This window comes from Gavialis gangeticus, unplaced genomic scaffold (assembly GCF_001723915.1).
Source record: "Gavialis gangeticus isolate Ggan-Ray unplaced genomic scaffold, GavGan_comp1, whole genome shotgun sequence".
NCBI classification, from domain to species: domain Eukaryota; kingdom Metazoa; phylum Chordata; order Crocodylia; family Gavialidae; genus Gavialis; species Gavialis gangeticus.
This window is the reverse complement of record NW_017729001.1, coordinates 33663888-33678921: the sequence shown is the minus strand read 5'-3', so window position 1 is coordinate 33678921 and position 15034 is coordinate 33663888. Positions and strand designations below refer to the sequence as shown.

Here is a 15034-nt window from a genome sequence, read left to right as displayed (position 1 = left end):
AGGGGCCGGCCTGGTCCGTCACCTCAGGCGTGGGTCGGTGCCGAGACACCCGCGCCTGTCGCGAGGGGGGAGGCCCGGCCCCCTGCCCTGCCCCCGCCCCAGCCGGAGCCCTGGGGGCGCTTGGCCCCCTGCGCTCCTCGGGGCTGGCTCCCCCCGCGCCTCTCTCGCTTCGTCCCTGTGTCGCGGCTGGAGGCCGCGAGCCGCGTGCGGGTCTGCAGCAGCCACGGGCGCGCGGGCCCTGCCCTCCTCAGCGGAGATGCTGTGCTGTCCAGGACGCGGCAGGGGCCGGCCTCGGCGGCATGCTTCGGGCTTTGGGGTCTGGCGTCTTGCTAGGAAAGAGCCTCGTCCGCCTCTCGCCCTAGGTTCAGCCATGCCCTGGCAGACGCGCGCGCTCCTCAAGTGCTGTCGGGCAGCTGACGGGAGCTGCGTGACCCCGCGAAAGAGTCGTAACGCCGGGGGATCCGCCTGCTTTCGACGCTCGCCCTCGTGCCAGGGGCGCCTGGGGTTGTCGGGCTACGTTCGTGGCCGAGTCGGTTCAAAGCAAAACCTGAGCAGCCGTGCGCTGTGCTAAGCTGGAGGCGCGTCTTGGCGAGCGGATGGTTGCCAGCCGCGCTGTGCGCACGCCAGGCCTGCCGCGGGGCCGCACGCTGGGATTGCTCTGGTCCTCTTTGGCCCCTGGAGGCTCTTCCCAGTGCAAGCAGCACTTTCGGGCAGCGCTTGTGCCAGGAACGCGGGATAAAAGGATTAGGACTGGATTAGCCCATGTCTTGCAACGTGGGTTGTTTTGCTGCTAGGTGCTTCTAAAGCAGCGATTCTGGGTTCGCAGAGTGCATCAGCCGTGCACATCTGGCCAGGGTTGCCCTCTGGATCAAGCCCAGCTGCAGGCTTTGAAGCCCTGGATCAGCACTTCTCAGCCGCGAGATCCTTTTAAGGGTCAAAGTGCAATACGAGCCCTGCTAGGTGCGCAGACACCTACGCCTGCTTCACAAGATGGAGATTTCAAATACAAATCCATAGGGTTAAAAAACCCTCTGCCCTGCCGCAGCTTTCTGACAACAGAATTACTCCGGTATGTCGTTCCATAGTCAAAATGCAGGTGAAAGCTGGGAGCTGGCATTTTCCGGGAGCTGCCTTGAGTCTAGTGGGGTTAGGAGCCATCGCGGATTGCTTGTCTCGGAACAAACATGATTTATCTGCAAATCGGTTGAGAGAGGCTCCTGAGTGCATGTGCTTGGCATCTTTCCAGCCCACTGCTTGCCTTGTGGTTACCTGTGCTCTGTTTAAGCACCTAGCAGATGAAATGAGGAGGTAGCTGTGTCATTTGAGGCTTGTGGGTCACCCTGATGCGTGAGGGGCTCTCAGGTTTAAGGCATAAAGCCTTCCCTGAGTGCCGGAGGTGAGGTGCGAGGCGCTGGGCCTTGGCCATTGCTGGCACGACTGAGCACTGTTTGCATTGAATTCCCGTAAGTGCGCGGCGAGTTTCCATCCCGAGGCCGCGCCCTGCTCTGGGCAGACCCGGACGGGCCCTCCCGGAGCACGCGTTGCGTGAGAGGAGAGGACACCCCAGCGTGTTTTCAGCACTCTCAGGAAGCTGCCGTGGGGGTGCAAAACCACCTTTCTCTTGCACAAGCAGCTGACAGCACGCAGAGAGGCCGGTTGTGTACACGTGGGTTGTCTTCCCTGCCACCTGATTCAAAACTCGGTGCAGTTTGCGGGAGGTCATGGGACCAGAGACCTGGAAGTATGCCCCCCCATGCACAGATCCAGAGGCCGGGCTGTTGTTATTTTATATATATATAGAAGAGAGAGAGGTTATCCAGGAGCTGATTGTATCTCCAGCATACCTGGTGATGCACAGTACCTAAAGGAAAACCAGGCCCTAAGAGTGGGGCTGGACACAGAATATCACCCCAACCCCTGAGCGTGGCTGGAGGGTGCTGCAGCTTGCCAGGACGCTTGTCCCTGCTTGTGGCCGATGAGCTGGGGGAGGCTTTGAGCAAACAGCAAGGGGGTCAGCGGGGTCCAGGTGTGGCTGAGTATTGTGGGACCAGAGCGCTTCCGCCCAGGCCCACGTCTCCCTTTGGCGTCGCTCTCCAGCTGCCCTGGTAGCACCCAGCCCACGGGGATTAGGCACTGGGTGGATGATGAAGGGACCTGCAAGCAGCTGTAATTTGCAGTCTTGGGAAGGAAGCGCTCCTGCTTCTTTGTTAAAAACGAACTGCAACCCACAGTGACCAGCCTCTCGACAACCTCCCGCAAGGGAGTGGCTGTTTAAAGGCTTGAGCGGGCGCTGGGAGGAGATGTTGGCACAGGTCAAAGTGCTTCTTCCAGCGGTGACTTTGCTGATCCCAGGAGCCTGCATCCAGTGGGAGCGTCCCATACGGCGGTGAGCAGCGAGGGAGCGTTTGGGGTAAAAACGGGGAGAGTAAAGGGGTGACTGGAGTGAGCCAGCACCAGCTCTGCATGGTTGGGGGGTCCCGCTGTTTCTCTCCGATCTGTCGGCTTGGGCTCCCAGCGAGGGGATGGGAAACGTACCTCCATCCTTGGCATCAGCTGTGTCCCCAGGGGGTTTCCCTGCACAGACGCGCCACCATCTCCCTCCCGAATGGGATTTCCAGAAGCCTTTGTGCCCGGGGTCCAGGCTGAGTTGCTGCTCCAGCCGTTGCTTTGTGGTGGATGCAAGGAGCGAGAAGAATGCGAGTCAGACCCATGGTTTGTCCTATTTTAACCTCGGGTTAGGTGCTCTCCTGATTTCTTTCCTTCTTGTCATCACAGGGCATAAATTATCACCACCCGTCTGCCTCAAAAGTGAGGTGGGAATGACAGAAATGAGACACTGGGACTTTTCCTTGGTTCCTCATTTCTCAAATCGTGTCTCTGCAGAGACTGAGACCGAGCCAAAGGTTTTTTATAGTAGCCCCGTCTGGGCGGCTTTGCTGCAGATCATTTCCCCATTTCTCAATTCACACAAGCTCTGCGCAAGCATGTCTTGGGTTTGCTGTGTTTCCCCTTTCACAGTGCAGCGTACGCTGGGCCTTGGGGTTATCTGGCACAGGTGCTTGCCCGTCTTGTGCCGCACAGGCTCATAAGGGCAAGAGGGTTCTTGGCTGAGGGGTCACCGCGGCTGGCTGTGCGATCGCCATGCGTCTCCCAGGGTCATCTTCGGTGATAGACTCAGCAGCCAACGGCCAAGGCTGGTGCCAGCTCAGGGTTTGCAAACAGCGTGTCCAGCTTGTGGCTGAAGGAGACTGCAGTGCAGTGCAGGAGCCACTCATCCCACCGGGTTTCATAGCAGCAGCGAGTCCCATTCAGTATCAATATAGTGCTCCTGGAGCTCAGGCGTTGCCGTCTGAGGCCTGCCCTGCACTCCTTGCTGGCTGTGGAGCAGTGAGGACGCAGGGGCGACAACGAGAGCTTTTGCTGCACGTGCAACAGTGGACGCTCTTGCATTGGGCTGGTAACTCCAGCTGGGGAACGTGAGCAGGGCCAGGGGCTTCGGTAGAGCCGCGATTGCACCCGGGATACAGTTGGCCTGCCAGATGGATGCTTCTCTCGTGGCGCCAGCGTCCTGCCCCGAGACACCCGTCGCTCTCATCGGCTAACCCAGAGGATTGTGGTAGCAGCCGTCCCTTCCTCAGGGCGGCTGTGGAGGAGCGCGGATATGGCTGCTCATATGCAATGGGATGAGGACGGAGACTCCCGTGTCTCCATGGTCCCTTTGGTCTGGAAAAGTTCTCCCTGGACCGTCATTCTAGAGTGTTTCTAGGGTCACAAACCCTGCCCTGCCCTGCCCTCTCGGACACTTGCTGCTCTTCCGGTTGGCCGCTACCACTTCCCAGGGGTGGCTGGATCTGCAAACGAACCTGCATCAGGTGAAAGCAAGCGACATGCCGCTCTGGGATGAGGATGGCTCTGGAAAAGCCCCCAAGGTTGAGGCTGCCTCGCTTGCTCTGAGCCTGAGGCATGGCAAAGGGATGTTTCCTTCTCTCCAGGTAGGTGGCATCTAAGTGGGAAGGAGCCTTGCTCCATGCGGAGACGTGGCCTCCAGGCTTCCTGCTCTGGGATCCTGTCTGCAAAGCAAACCCTGAAATCTCGGAGCCACCTGAATTTTCGGGAACAGGGGGCAGGGAGAATTGGGACCGGTGCCACCACCTGAGCGGGGACGTGCAGGTATCAATGACTTTCCCCCAACATTAGGGGCCACACGCTGGCTCTAGCACCAGGGGCAAGAGATGGCCACGGCCTGTGTGTCTGTTCCAGAGACTGGCGGACAGGCCATGCTATCGGACTGCCCTGCACTTGCGTCTGCTGGGTTCCCTACATCTAGGTCTGTAACGCAGTGCCTGCTCCTTTTTTTAAGAAGACTACGAAGGAGATGACAACCCAGAGGCTTTGAACATCAACTGCTTCGCCTGTCTCTCTCCTGGCAGGAGGCATCAAGGCTTGGCTGGTGTCACGCTGAAACGATAAGAAACCCGCAGGGCCTTTCGTCGAGCTGATGCAAGGAACCCGCTCGGCAAGAACGCCACGAGCTGTTGCATCAACAGACACTTGTTCCTCGCTGAACGCTGCCCTTGGAAATCCTCGCAGTGCATTTCACAAGGAAGCAACTCCTCTGGGAAGGAGGCGTGGGAAGAGATGAGGGTCTGGTTCGCCTGGTTCCTGCAGAGCTGGGTGTGACAGCTTAGTCTGGTTTCTTTGGGGCTGCTGCTTCTGCTAGCAGGTTTTTAATTGCAGGTGCTTTCATTCATAGCATGGCTGGCAGGAACCAGCCTGCTCACGGCCCGCACCAAGGAGAGGTCAGAAATAAGTATGCTGGCACCGTCTCCCGAGCGCTGCCCGGGTGTCGCTGCCTGGCCTCCTCAAATGGAGGGTGCTGCAAGTTGGCAGGGCTTTTATAATTTCCGAAACCTTTTGGCATTAAGCAGATAATGAAATGCTTTTCTAATCGCAGCTGCCCCCAGGCGATAAGCAAGCAGGACAGTGGTGGTGTAAAATGTCCATCAGATCTTTGTTGATTTGATTTAAACCCTGTTAAAGCAGCCTGGCTTTGTTCGTGGGTCCTTGACTGGCCTCTCCTGGGGATGTGGGGAGTGCTTGGAGGGCATTCGGCTGTGAATGCTCTTCTTGGCTCTGGATTTTACCTTTCAGATATTTCTTAGCAACAGGCTCCAGTGTTTGAAGCTGGTGCATGCTGGCTTTGTGCTGTGTACCCCAGAGCTGTGCAACCTACTTTTGCAATGTATTCACAAGCGGAAATAAAATTTCCTGTGTGCCTCAATTGCAAGAGGGGTCCCTCAATTGCATGGGGGGATTAGGAGAGGAGGTCTCCAGGGGACATAATCCTGTCATGTGGACTCTCTGGTTCTCTTGACAAAACCAAGCGTACCAAGAGGCAGGATCATTTCGACAGGGAGGTGTTCTCACTTTACGAGTAGCTAAAATAGGAACCGGACTTAAAACAATGACAAGGAAAGCACCCTTCTTAAAAATAAAATACAATTTAAGAAAAGGGTTGTGGGCTCTGCCTGATTTGAAAACAAAGCTATAAAGACGCGGTGGGGAGATGGCAGCTCTCTCCAGCATTCAAAGCTCTGCAGTCATGTCCCTTAAAGGTGCACTTGGGCGACTGATGGATGAGAAGTCACTTGGGACTGCCGGGTCTCTGGGCACCGCAGGAGGAGGAGGTGTGAGGTTTTATGCAGGCCAGATACCCCTTCTGCTCCACTGACCCCCCCCAAAACTGGTGACCTGCAAAAGCATGCACCTTATCGAACCGTTAGGACAGTGCATGGCTTATGAGATGAAGGCTTCAGCCCCAAGACAACAGGAGGACATCACCCAACCAGGGGAGAGGAGAAAAGGGACCCCATCTCGACCTCCGTAATGGTATTGAGATCTGCTTTCTGCAAGCGGGCTCCCTGGACCGGACAATAGCTGAGTGAAGTGGAAGCGAAATGAAGAGCCCCGGGAAGCTCTGCCAGGAAGGAAGCTGCCAAACGAGGGGGCGTGAGCAGCAAAAGTGATGGGTTTCATAGGAGCGGAGTGGGGGCAAGGTCAAGTTCACACAGTCAGGGAGACCCCAGTAGCTTCTCAACTGTACGGTCTTGGGACAGGCCAAGTCGAACAGAGCCAGACATCCTCCACAGCAGGGGGTCGTGGCAGGAGCATCCTTACTTCCATTCTCCTTTCACGGCCGCATCCTGTGGTGGGTGCAGGCCAGGGCCGGGGGAGGGAGCAGTTCTGTGGAAACCCCTGGGGGATCTCTGTGGACTACAAGCTGAAAAGAAGTCAGTGGTGCGGCGCTGGTGCAAGCAGGGCAGGTTTCCTGGGGTGTGTCACAGGAGCGTGGGAGGCAAGACGTGGGAGATAACGATTGTGCCCTGCTTGATGCTGACGTGGCTCTGAGCGCCGTGCTCTGATAGAGACGCGGACCGACTGAAGAGAGTCTAGGGGCAGCACCAAGGACACCCAAAGGTTTGGAAACCCCCCACCCCCAAGGAGCGGGTGGACAAGTGAGCTGGGTTTGATCAGTCTGGAGAAGAGGAGGCTGCGGGCTGAGGTGGGCGATAGGCCTCCCAAGAGATAAAAGCATAGAGAAGATGGGGATGGGTTGGTCTCTGTGCAGTGGCGGCAGCACAGGAAACGGGCTTCCGTTGCAGCAGAGATGGTTTTAGGTGCTGGGGTAGCTTCACGCTCGATCCAGCTCTGGGGCTTTGCTGTGCAGCCCAGGGCAGGGGGCTGTGAAGCTCCCTCCTTTTCCTGATGAACCGAGCAGGCTGCTTTCGTTGGGGCTGTACGTAGGTGCCATTGACAGGGGCATTACGTCCTTTGCAGATATCAGCTGTGTCTCACAGGCTCCTCTGTCCCACTTGTCCATGCCCGGAGCAGGACGCTGAGGCGTGCTGTGCTCCCGGGGGTGCCCGGAGCCTCTTTGCTGTTTACCAGGCTGTCAGCCTGCAAAAAGGCCTATGTTATCGGTGCAGCGGGCTGTAAGCGTTATCAGGAAGGAAGTGCGTGCACTTATGCATGTGCAGGAGCTTGTGCTTTACGCTTGCTCCAGTTTCAGGAGATGGTGCTGGGCTGGGGGCTGTAAAGCACGGTGAACAGCAAACGAGTCGCAGTGCCAGGCTCGGCGGGGGGGCGGGATGCTCCCGGGAGCCGAGGTCGCGGGCCCCTCCAGGTGAGAACCCCAATTCTGCTCAGAGCTGACGTCTTGTTGGGTGGGGACGAGAGCGGAGGGGGCTGGTGACCTGGCCCCATGCCTGCAGGATAGGGTGGAGATCTCCTGCCAGGCTGCTAGCTCGCTCTACAGAGACCATAGTCTGCAGAGAGGATCTTCATGAGCTCACACAGCTGCTGTCAGCTAATGGAGAGCTCCAAACCCTGCAGACAGGTTCGGCTGGCCGTGGAAAGGCAGTGGTGCCGTCCCCCAGTGCAAAAGAGGAAGCTGAGGCAGGGATCAGCCCTCGTCGCAGGAGGTGCCGAGCACCCAGGGAGCGCTCTCGGGCCGTCAGGCTGGAGGTCTCCAGAGGAAGAGCCCCCTTCCCAGGTCTGCGGGCTGCATGCTGCCTCTGTGTGGTGGCTGTTCATCCTCGAGACTGACCTGTCAGCCAAAGTGAGGGGTCCTGCCAGCCCGCAGGGGCTGCCAATGCCCTACTGCAAGCGGTACCTCTGCACGGGTCACCTGCTATCGCAGCCCAAGGGTGGGCTCCATCGGTCGTGAAGCTGATGGGCATTTGGCGTTGTATCCAAGCGCTCATCCCCATGATCTGCAGAGAGCTCGCAGGGATAAACAGGCTCGTTGGGAATCCTGGGGTCTAGGATAACGGGAGGTGCGTGTGCATGCACATGTGCACAGGCAGTGTGAGGACCGCATTACTCAGTCCTTGGAGCAGCTGGTGTGTCCTGAAACCCGGGAATCCAGCCGGCTTCGCAGGGGCTCGCCCCAACTCCTTGATGTTGCTCTGACTTTGCCTGGAGCGCTCAGCTCCGTGAACCTAATGTGTTGAGACAGACACGCCGTTGCAACAGCAGGTGGGGCCGGGCCAGGCTTGGCTGGGAAGGTGTTGGAGCCTGGCTGGTGCCTCGGCCTCTGGCCTGCTGTCCATGAGACCTGGCAGCAGCTGCGTCCTCCCTGGGCTCCAGGAACAGGCTGCGCCGCTCTGCGCGCCTCCGTGCACCAGAGGAGCATAGGTTGCACTTGCCACCGGCACTTCCATCCAGCCCCAAATATCCTGCGACGTCAGCCTCCCCTTGGGAGCCTGCCCTCCCCAGCAAGAGCTCTGCCCCATGGGAGAAGCCTCCCCATTGCCTTTGCTCCCAGCGGGGTCTCAGCCCTGCATGGCTCCCCGCCACTCTGAGTCGCTAGAAGAGCTCAGCAAGGCGTCTCTCCCGGTGCAACACGCTCTATCCTGCCGTGCTGGGGGTCGAGGTTTGCTTTGCCTTGCCCATCTGAACGGGGCGTGCACACCGGGGTGCTCGGGCCGAGTTCTGCCGGCTGGGTTGCCTCGCGGGGCTGCATGCCTGTTGCTGGGCAGTGACCTTCAAGATGCATGATTTGCAGCCAGCCGGGGCACACGAGGCCTGGCAGCCGGGAGGGTGAATACTGAGAGCAGCGGGCGCTCAGGTGGGGACCTGCTGTATCACAGCAGATCAACAGTATGGCTTCTTTCCCCTCCCCTTAGGTGTTTACCAGCCATCTGCGTCTGAGCGAGAGGCCTGGCCGGCAGCGAGATGAGCCTCCCCGGGGAAGGTAAGTGTATCCAGTGAAGCGGGCTGATGAATATTGCATGCGGCTGCCTGCACATCCACTTCTGCCCTGTTCATATTTTATGGCCGTTCCAGGCAGGCTTTCAAGCCTCACAGATATTGGCGTCTAACCCAAATGCAGATCAAGGAGGGCTTTTAATGGCAGAGAGCTCCCATGGGTTCGTGAGAGTCCTCCTCCAGCCTCACGGCTGCTTTCCCAGTGCGTTGCTGGCTCGCAGCTGATTTCTTCGCAGCCAGCCCTCGGTTTTTGCTCTGGCTGCAGGATTTTGTCCCACAGCTTGCCACGGTTGCGTGTCCCCGGGGCACAGGGCAGGGCTGCACATGAGCGCAGACAGGGATTGTGCATCAGCATCAGTGGGTGGGTCTGGCAGCCCTTGGATGTGCCTCTGGGCAAACAGCCCACCTTGAGACACCCCGTGACTAGAGGGGAACCCTTCTTCTCAGGGCCCTCAGCAGGGAGATTGCATGTTGCATCCAAAAGCATCTTGAGTTTAGCAGTGGCTCTGGGTAGGCTCCCAGCACACGAGACCCATGTCTTTGTAGTGCCTGTTCAGTTTAGGCAGTGCACTGCAGTCTCCTCTCCTCCCCCTTGGGCATGAAATATCCTCCATATAATCAGATGGTCTCAGCTGATGCCCTGCTCCGTGGCCTGGAGGGTCGTAGTCCTCTTGGTTCGGGCTGTAAGTGTGGCTGGTGCCAGAGGCTTGCAAGGTGGGGGGAGAAGTTGAAGGGGCAGGTCTGTTCCTCCTTGGGGTGGCTCTAGCTGCACTCCAGGGTCCCCGGGGCAGCATTATGCACAGCCCGAGCTGGACAAAGGACAGCAGAGGCAGGGCACCCTGCACAGCTGCTGTTGACAGAGCTGATGCCCTCCCCAGCAGGAGACGGAAAGCAAACGAATGCGCTGCCTGTGCCGGGGGCTGTCTGCTTGGATCCAGCTAAATGCCTCCTTTCATTAAGGGCCTCTGGAGGAGGACGACGGGTTTCTCCTTCGGTGCTGATGAGGGCTGATTAAAGAGTCCCCCCTTCCCTCCTTCCGCTCTTATGCAATACAGAAGTTGCGAGGGACCGGGGCAGGATTGCAAAACCTGTGCTGAGCCTGCAGGCAGGGCGGGAGGTTGGGGGGCAGCCTGCCAGCTTGAACAGGGCCCAGCAAGCCCGGGGACGACTGCCCAGCAACCTGCAACTGAGCAGCAGCGAGCTCGCGGAGGACAAAGGAAGGCCCCTGGGAGGGAGCAGGGTCTGGTCAGTCTGGAGGGTGATTCATGGCAGGGTGGAGTTGACTTGGTCATAGCTTCTGCTGCAGCCAGCCCCCAGGCTTTCAAGCGGAAAGTGCTTGGACTGTCTTTCCTGGGGTGGTGAGTTTTTATAGCAGTAAAATGTACTGAAGAAGCATCTCATTGGGGAAGCAGGCAGCAAGGGAAAGCCGAGTCAGGGAGCTTTGGGGGAGCAACAGCTCGCCTGGCCTGTGGGAGCAGGGGGAGAGAGGGAAGGCTGCAAGCCCCCGTCTCCCCCATGCACCAGAACTACCCGGCTCTCCCTGTTGCAGGGTGATCAGACCCGGCCATGGGCTCTCAGGCTGATGGAAGGGACCCACCCGGGCTGGGGAAGGAGCCCTGTGTCAGTCCGAGATGCCCAGCCTGCCCGGGGTTCATGCTGCCAGGGTCGGGCGTGCAGAGCTCAGCTGCAACGCAGAAAGAACAACCCGGACTCGTGTCTGGTGGCAAAAGCTGAGAGAGGCCGGTTGCTGTGGGCCAGCTCGTCAGCCAGTCCAAGCGGCGGCCGGTCCAACTGGGCGCAGCTTGTCCTTGGCGTGTAGGGACACCGCGCATTATTCGCGCTCCCCTAGGTCTCTGTGAGGGACAGGTCTCCCACCCCCTCACCCCCTGCATGTAAACCCACCGTCCTGTGCCACCTCTGGTCTCCCTCTCTGTCGAGATGCCCCTTTCTCCCGTAGCTCTTGGCCAAATCCAGGCACTTGCAGCTCATCCCTCACCAACTCCAGCTCCCCCCGCCAGGCTGAGGCATCTCCAGCCTTTTGGCTCGCTGCATCTTTGATCAGGTCACACAGCGGTCTGTGAAGCCTGCTACCCCCAAGGTCCTTTAGCTCCACTACAGCTTAGCATAACTCAAACCGAAACCCCTACAACCTGCACCCTGACCGGTTGCTGTTCCCTTTCGCAGGCGCATGCTGGATGGCCTCCACCCAGACCAAGAGCTGAAGGTAGAGCCCCCGTCGGCCCCCCAGCCAGGATGAGGGTCAGCGTGCGGCGGGTGCTGCTGGGCATCGGCTGCGCCGTGGCCCTGATGGTGACGCTGCAGGTAGGGCAGCAGGTGCTGGAGTGCCAGCAGGCACTAAGCGGGCGGAGGCACTGGCAGATGCGGCCTGAGAACGAGGAGCTGGTGATGGTGGATGCCAACCGCGTGGAGTACCGCTACAGCAAGGAGATGCCACTCATCTTCGTCGGCGGCGTGCCTCGTAGCGGCACCACGCTCATGCGGGCCATGCTGGACGCCCACCCTGAGGTGCGCTGTGGCGAGGAGACGCGCATCATCCCCCGCGTGCTGGCCATGCGCCAGGCCTGGTCCAAGTCGGGGCGGGAGAAGATGCGGTTGGACGAGGCGGGTGTGACAGACCAGGTGCTGGATGCGGCCATGCAGGCCTTCATCCTGGAGGTCATCGCCAAGCACGGCGAGCCAGCCCGCTACCTCTGCAACAAAGACCCCTTCACCCTCAAGTCCTCCGTCTACCTCTCCCACCTCTTCCCCAACTCCAAGTTCCTGCTGATGGTGCGGGATGGCCGGGCCTCTGTGCACTCCATGATCACGCGCAAGGTCACCATCGCCGGCTTCGACCTCAGCAGCTACCGGGACTGCCTGACCAAGTGGAACAAGGCCATCGAGGTCATGTACTCCCAGTGCCAGGAGATCGGGCGTTCCCGCTGCCTGCCCGTCTACTATGAGCAGCTGGTGCTGCACCCAGAGCAGTCCCTGCAGGCCATCATGCAGTTCCTGGGCATCGCCTGGAGCGATGCCATGCTGCACCATGAGGACCTGATTGGGAAGCCTGGCGGCGTCTCCCTGTCCAAGTGAGTCCCTGCAGCTAGAGATAAGGTTATCCCTGCACCCTTAGCAGGAGGCCGCCATGGCCTGGCTGTTGCAACCTGGCTGCAGCCAACTGGGAAGGGGAGGAGCCCATCTCAGTCATCCCCGATTGTGAAATAAAGCATCTTGTGCAGCCAAGTGCATGCATACACACACGCATGTGTACACATGTACACTCCCTCTCTGTGCTCCAGGTAGCTGCTGTCTGCAGCTGCTGGAGCGCTCCCTCCTGCTGGGGGTTGTTAGATCTCACCTGCTCCAGCCAGCACTGACCGTAGCATGTGGGGACTGGCCGGGAGGTCTCTGCTCCTGTTCCCTTCTGGCTCTGTGCATCTAACAAGGGCTGTACCTGTTCCCAGTGAAGCCTGGGTAGAGGTGCTTCCAGGCCCAGCTTTTTTAGCCCAACCAGGGTCCTCCCACACGGCGCAGCATGTTGGGGGAGCAGGCTGCACGGGCCATGACTCAAGCTGGTGACGCCTGAAGCAGCATTTTTGGCGTGTTAGATATTTAAGGTGTGGTCTCCTCAGTCCCTTCAGCATGTTGCTGAATCCCTCCTGCGGGGTGGAGACAGAAAACCACTGAAAGCCTGCACAAATGATGGGCCCCAGGCAGGGTTTGGAGGCCCCACCAAGCAGGGTGGGACATGGGGCTCCTGCTCCCAGGGCTGGCCCAGCTCCAGGCCTGTAACTGCATTGCCATGTAGCCTGTTTGTAGTAAAGCCCTTCTGCAGGGCAAGCCTGACTAGGGGCTGGAGCAGGGCAGCCTCCCATGAGATGCATCCGTGTCCCTGACCTCCATCACAACCTCTCTTGAAGCTTAAGGTCTCTTGTTTTTAAGCAAGTTCTACTGGGGGATGCAGAGCCCACTAGTCTAGCAGGACACAGACCCCAGCCCACTCAAGCATCCCAGTGAGTGAATGCCTGGCCTTTTTCCCCAGGATCGAGAGGTCCACGGACCAGGTCATCAAGCCTGTGAACTTGGAGGCACTGTCCAAGTGGATCGGGCACATCCCAGGCGACGTGGTGCAGGACATGGCCCACATCGCGCCCATGCTGGCCAGGCTGGGCTACGACCCCTACGCCAACCCCCCCAACTACGGCAGCCCGGACCCCCTGGTGATCAACAACACGCACCGGGTAAGTGCGGGGCCCCCTGCGCGGGGTGGGGTGGGCTGCAGTCAGGCTTGTGGCCACAGAGGAATGGAGACGAGCCAGGTGAAAGGCTGAGACTTTAATGCGCTTTCCTAAGTCCCTGGGGAGAGAAGGGGTCTCAGCTGGCCAGGATCCAGGCAGCTGGGGGACAAACCCTGCATCTTGGCTGAACTAGCCCTGCCACCATGCCTGCTGTTGGCCCCAGGGACCCACTCCAGGTGCCTTGTGTTAAATCACTGGTGCTTGTGTCTGGTGTGGGCACCCAGGGACGAGCTGGGCAGTGACTGAGGCAGAGAGGGGCGGTGAGCAGCCCCCAGCCGAAGGCCATGGGGAGTCACTCCGGCTTTGCTTCTCTTGCAGGTCCTGAAGGGGGATTTCAAAGTGCCGACTAATCTGAAAGGGCATCTGCAGGTGAGAGCCGGTGGCAACGCGAGCACTGTGGGTGGGTGTGCCGTGCACTGGGCAGGCAGCAGCTCCATGCTGGCGGCTGCTAAGAGAAGCCCCTCGTCTCTCCTGCTTGAATCTCTTCCTCCCTGCCATGAGGTTTGCAGCTTCCCAACCCTCTGAATCCTTTCACCGTGCTCACCCCTGCACGCTTACCCCACTGCTACCCCTCCAGCACTGCCCTCACTTGCAGCTCTGGGCTTGCCTTCGTGAGTCTGCATTCATCCCCCCCACCCTGCTGTCCCAAAAGCTGTGCTGTGCCCACACAACCATGCTGCTGTCAGGACCCAAGCTGGCATGGGGATCTCTGTGCGGTGCTGCTTCCTGCCCTGTGGACCACCCCGATGCCTCAACCCCTGGTTGTCTCGGTTTGTCGGTGCAGAGGGGCTGTTTGGGACCAAGCTAACTCATCTGTCTTGGGTTGTTCTAGGTGCCTCAGAACACGTCGGCCCCTCACTCGCTGAGTTAATGATTTCCAGGTAAGGGGTTGTGCTACAGGTGTAATTGTGCTTCCTCCCGGTGTGCAATATGCACTAAGAGCTCTTCCCTGGGGGTACCTGCACGCTGCAGCTTTCAGAGACTTCAGCAACATTAGAAACATCTTGCATGTGGGATTGATGAAGCCTGGGTCAGCACCGAGTAGGGAGAGGCAATGTCCAGGTCTTGGATCTCGCTAACAAGCTGCTTGATGTAGCTGTGGGTTTGAAGAGTGGACCCCGCGGTCACTATGTTCAGCATCTCATCCCTTATGCCTTGCATCTCTTCTGTTTCAGGAGGCTGCATGTGGCCTTTCAGCGTCCAGCAGAGAAGAAAGTTTGCAGTTGCAAAAATGGAAATCTGTTATCCAAGCATATTGCTTGCTAATATTGCCAAAATAGGACTGCTACACAAGGAATGTATTTGCATTTATTTGCAAAGGCCAAACATGACACACATTGGATACCAGTTGTCTACCTTCTCTGAATGCTCTGTGGTAAAGAGGAAAATCCTAGGAGAGGAGTTTCCAGGCTGGAACTTCAGAGCGCATTGGAAAGAGATTTGTCCATTCAGTTACTTGAGGACTTTTTAAAGTTGTATTTAAAACTGTCTCGTCATTCTGTTCTTCTGTTTGCAAACCGGGAATAGGTGTTGATAACCTCGTAGAGCATTGGTTGTACAAGTGACAATTGGAGATCTGCCTTCTGTCGTTCCTTCACTTGTAATTTACAGAATCTATTTAAAAATTAATATATGAGGCCATCTGTTTCATTCCTGGCTCCGCTCTGTTCATTTCCTGCGGTGATTAAACGCTGTTTCCATACGAAAGGGCGTCATCGTAGTTTGCGCTGATGATGCAGGGAAGGGCATTCACGAGCTAGAATGAAGGGCTGTGGACACAGGAAGGACGCGGGGCCCGTGGGTGCATGGCAGGGTCTGGGGGCTCTGACGTGGGTGGCGGACAGACCTGCCAGCCTGGGGCAGGCGCTTCAACCCCCCGGATGCGCCATCGCTGACCTGAGTGGCGCAGTTCTCAAGCAACATTTAAAAACTGATATGAATGACAAAAGGTGGCACGAGGACTCCTT

At 58.5% G+C, this 15034-nt stretch overlaps 1 protein-coding gene across 1 annotated transcript; it reads left to right on the top strand.

The window, feature by feature from the left end:
* The first annotated feature begins 4974 nt into the window (after positions 1-4974).
* On the top strand, positions 4975-14774 carry TPST2 (tyrosylprotein sulfotransferase 2). The gene is made up of 7 exons (XM_019507354.1): positions 4975-4986; positions 8688-8755; positions 10954-11858; positions 12812-13010; positions 13386-13436; positions 13900-13948; positions 14243-14774. The coding sequence occupies exons 3-6, from the start codon at positions 11023-11025 to the stop codon at positions 13936-13938; spliced, it is 1125 nt and encodes a 374-aa protein (XP_019362899.1). The 5' UTR covers positions 4975-4986; positions 8688-8755; positions 10954-11022; the 3' UTR covers positions 13939-13948; positions 14243-14774.
* Positions 14775-15034: the final 260 nt, after the last annotated feature.

What these genes read in the sequence shown, in the direction of transcription:
- TPST2 (XM_019507354.1), top strand. Translation starts at nt 11,023, where the DNA reads ATGAGGGTCAGCGTGCGGCGGGTGCTGCTGGGCATCGGCTGCGCCGTG. An exon ending in TGATCAACAACACGCACCGG is followed by an intron (nt 13,011 to 13,385) that starts GTAAGTGCGGGG and finishes CTTCTCTTGCAG; the next exon opens with GTCCTGAAGGGGGATTTCAA. An exon ending in ATCTGAAAGGGCATCTGCAG is followed by an intron (nt 13,437 to 13,899) that starts GTGAGAGCCGGT and finishes GGGTTGTTCTAG; the next exon opens with GTGCCTCAGAACACGTCGGC.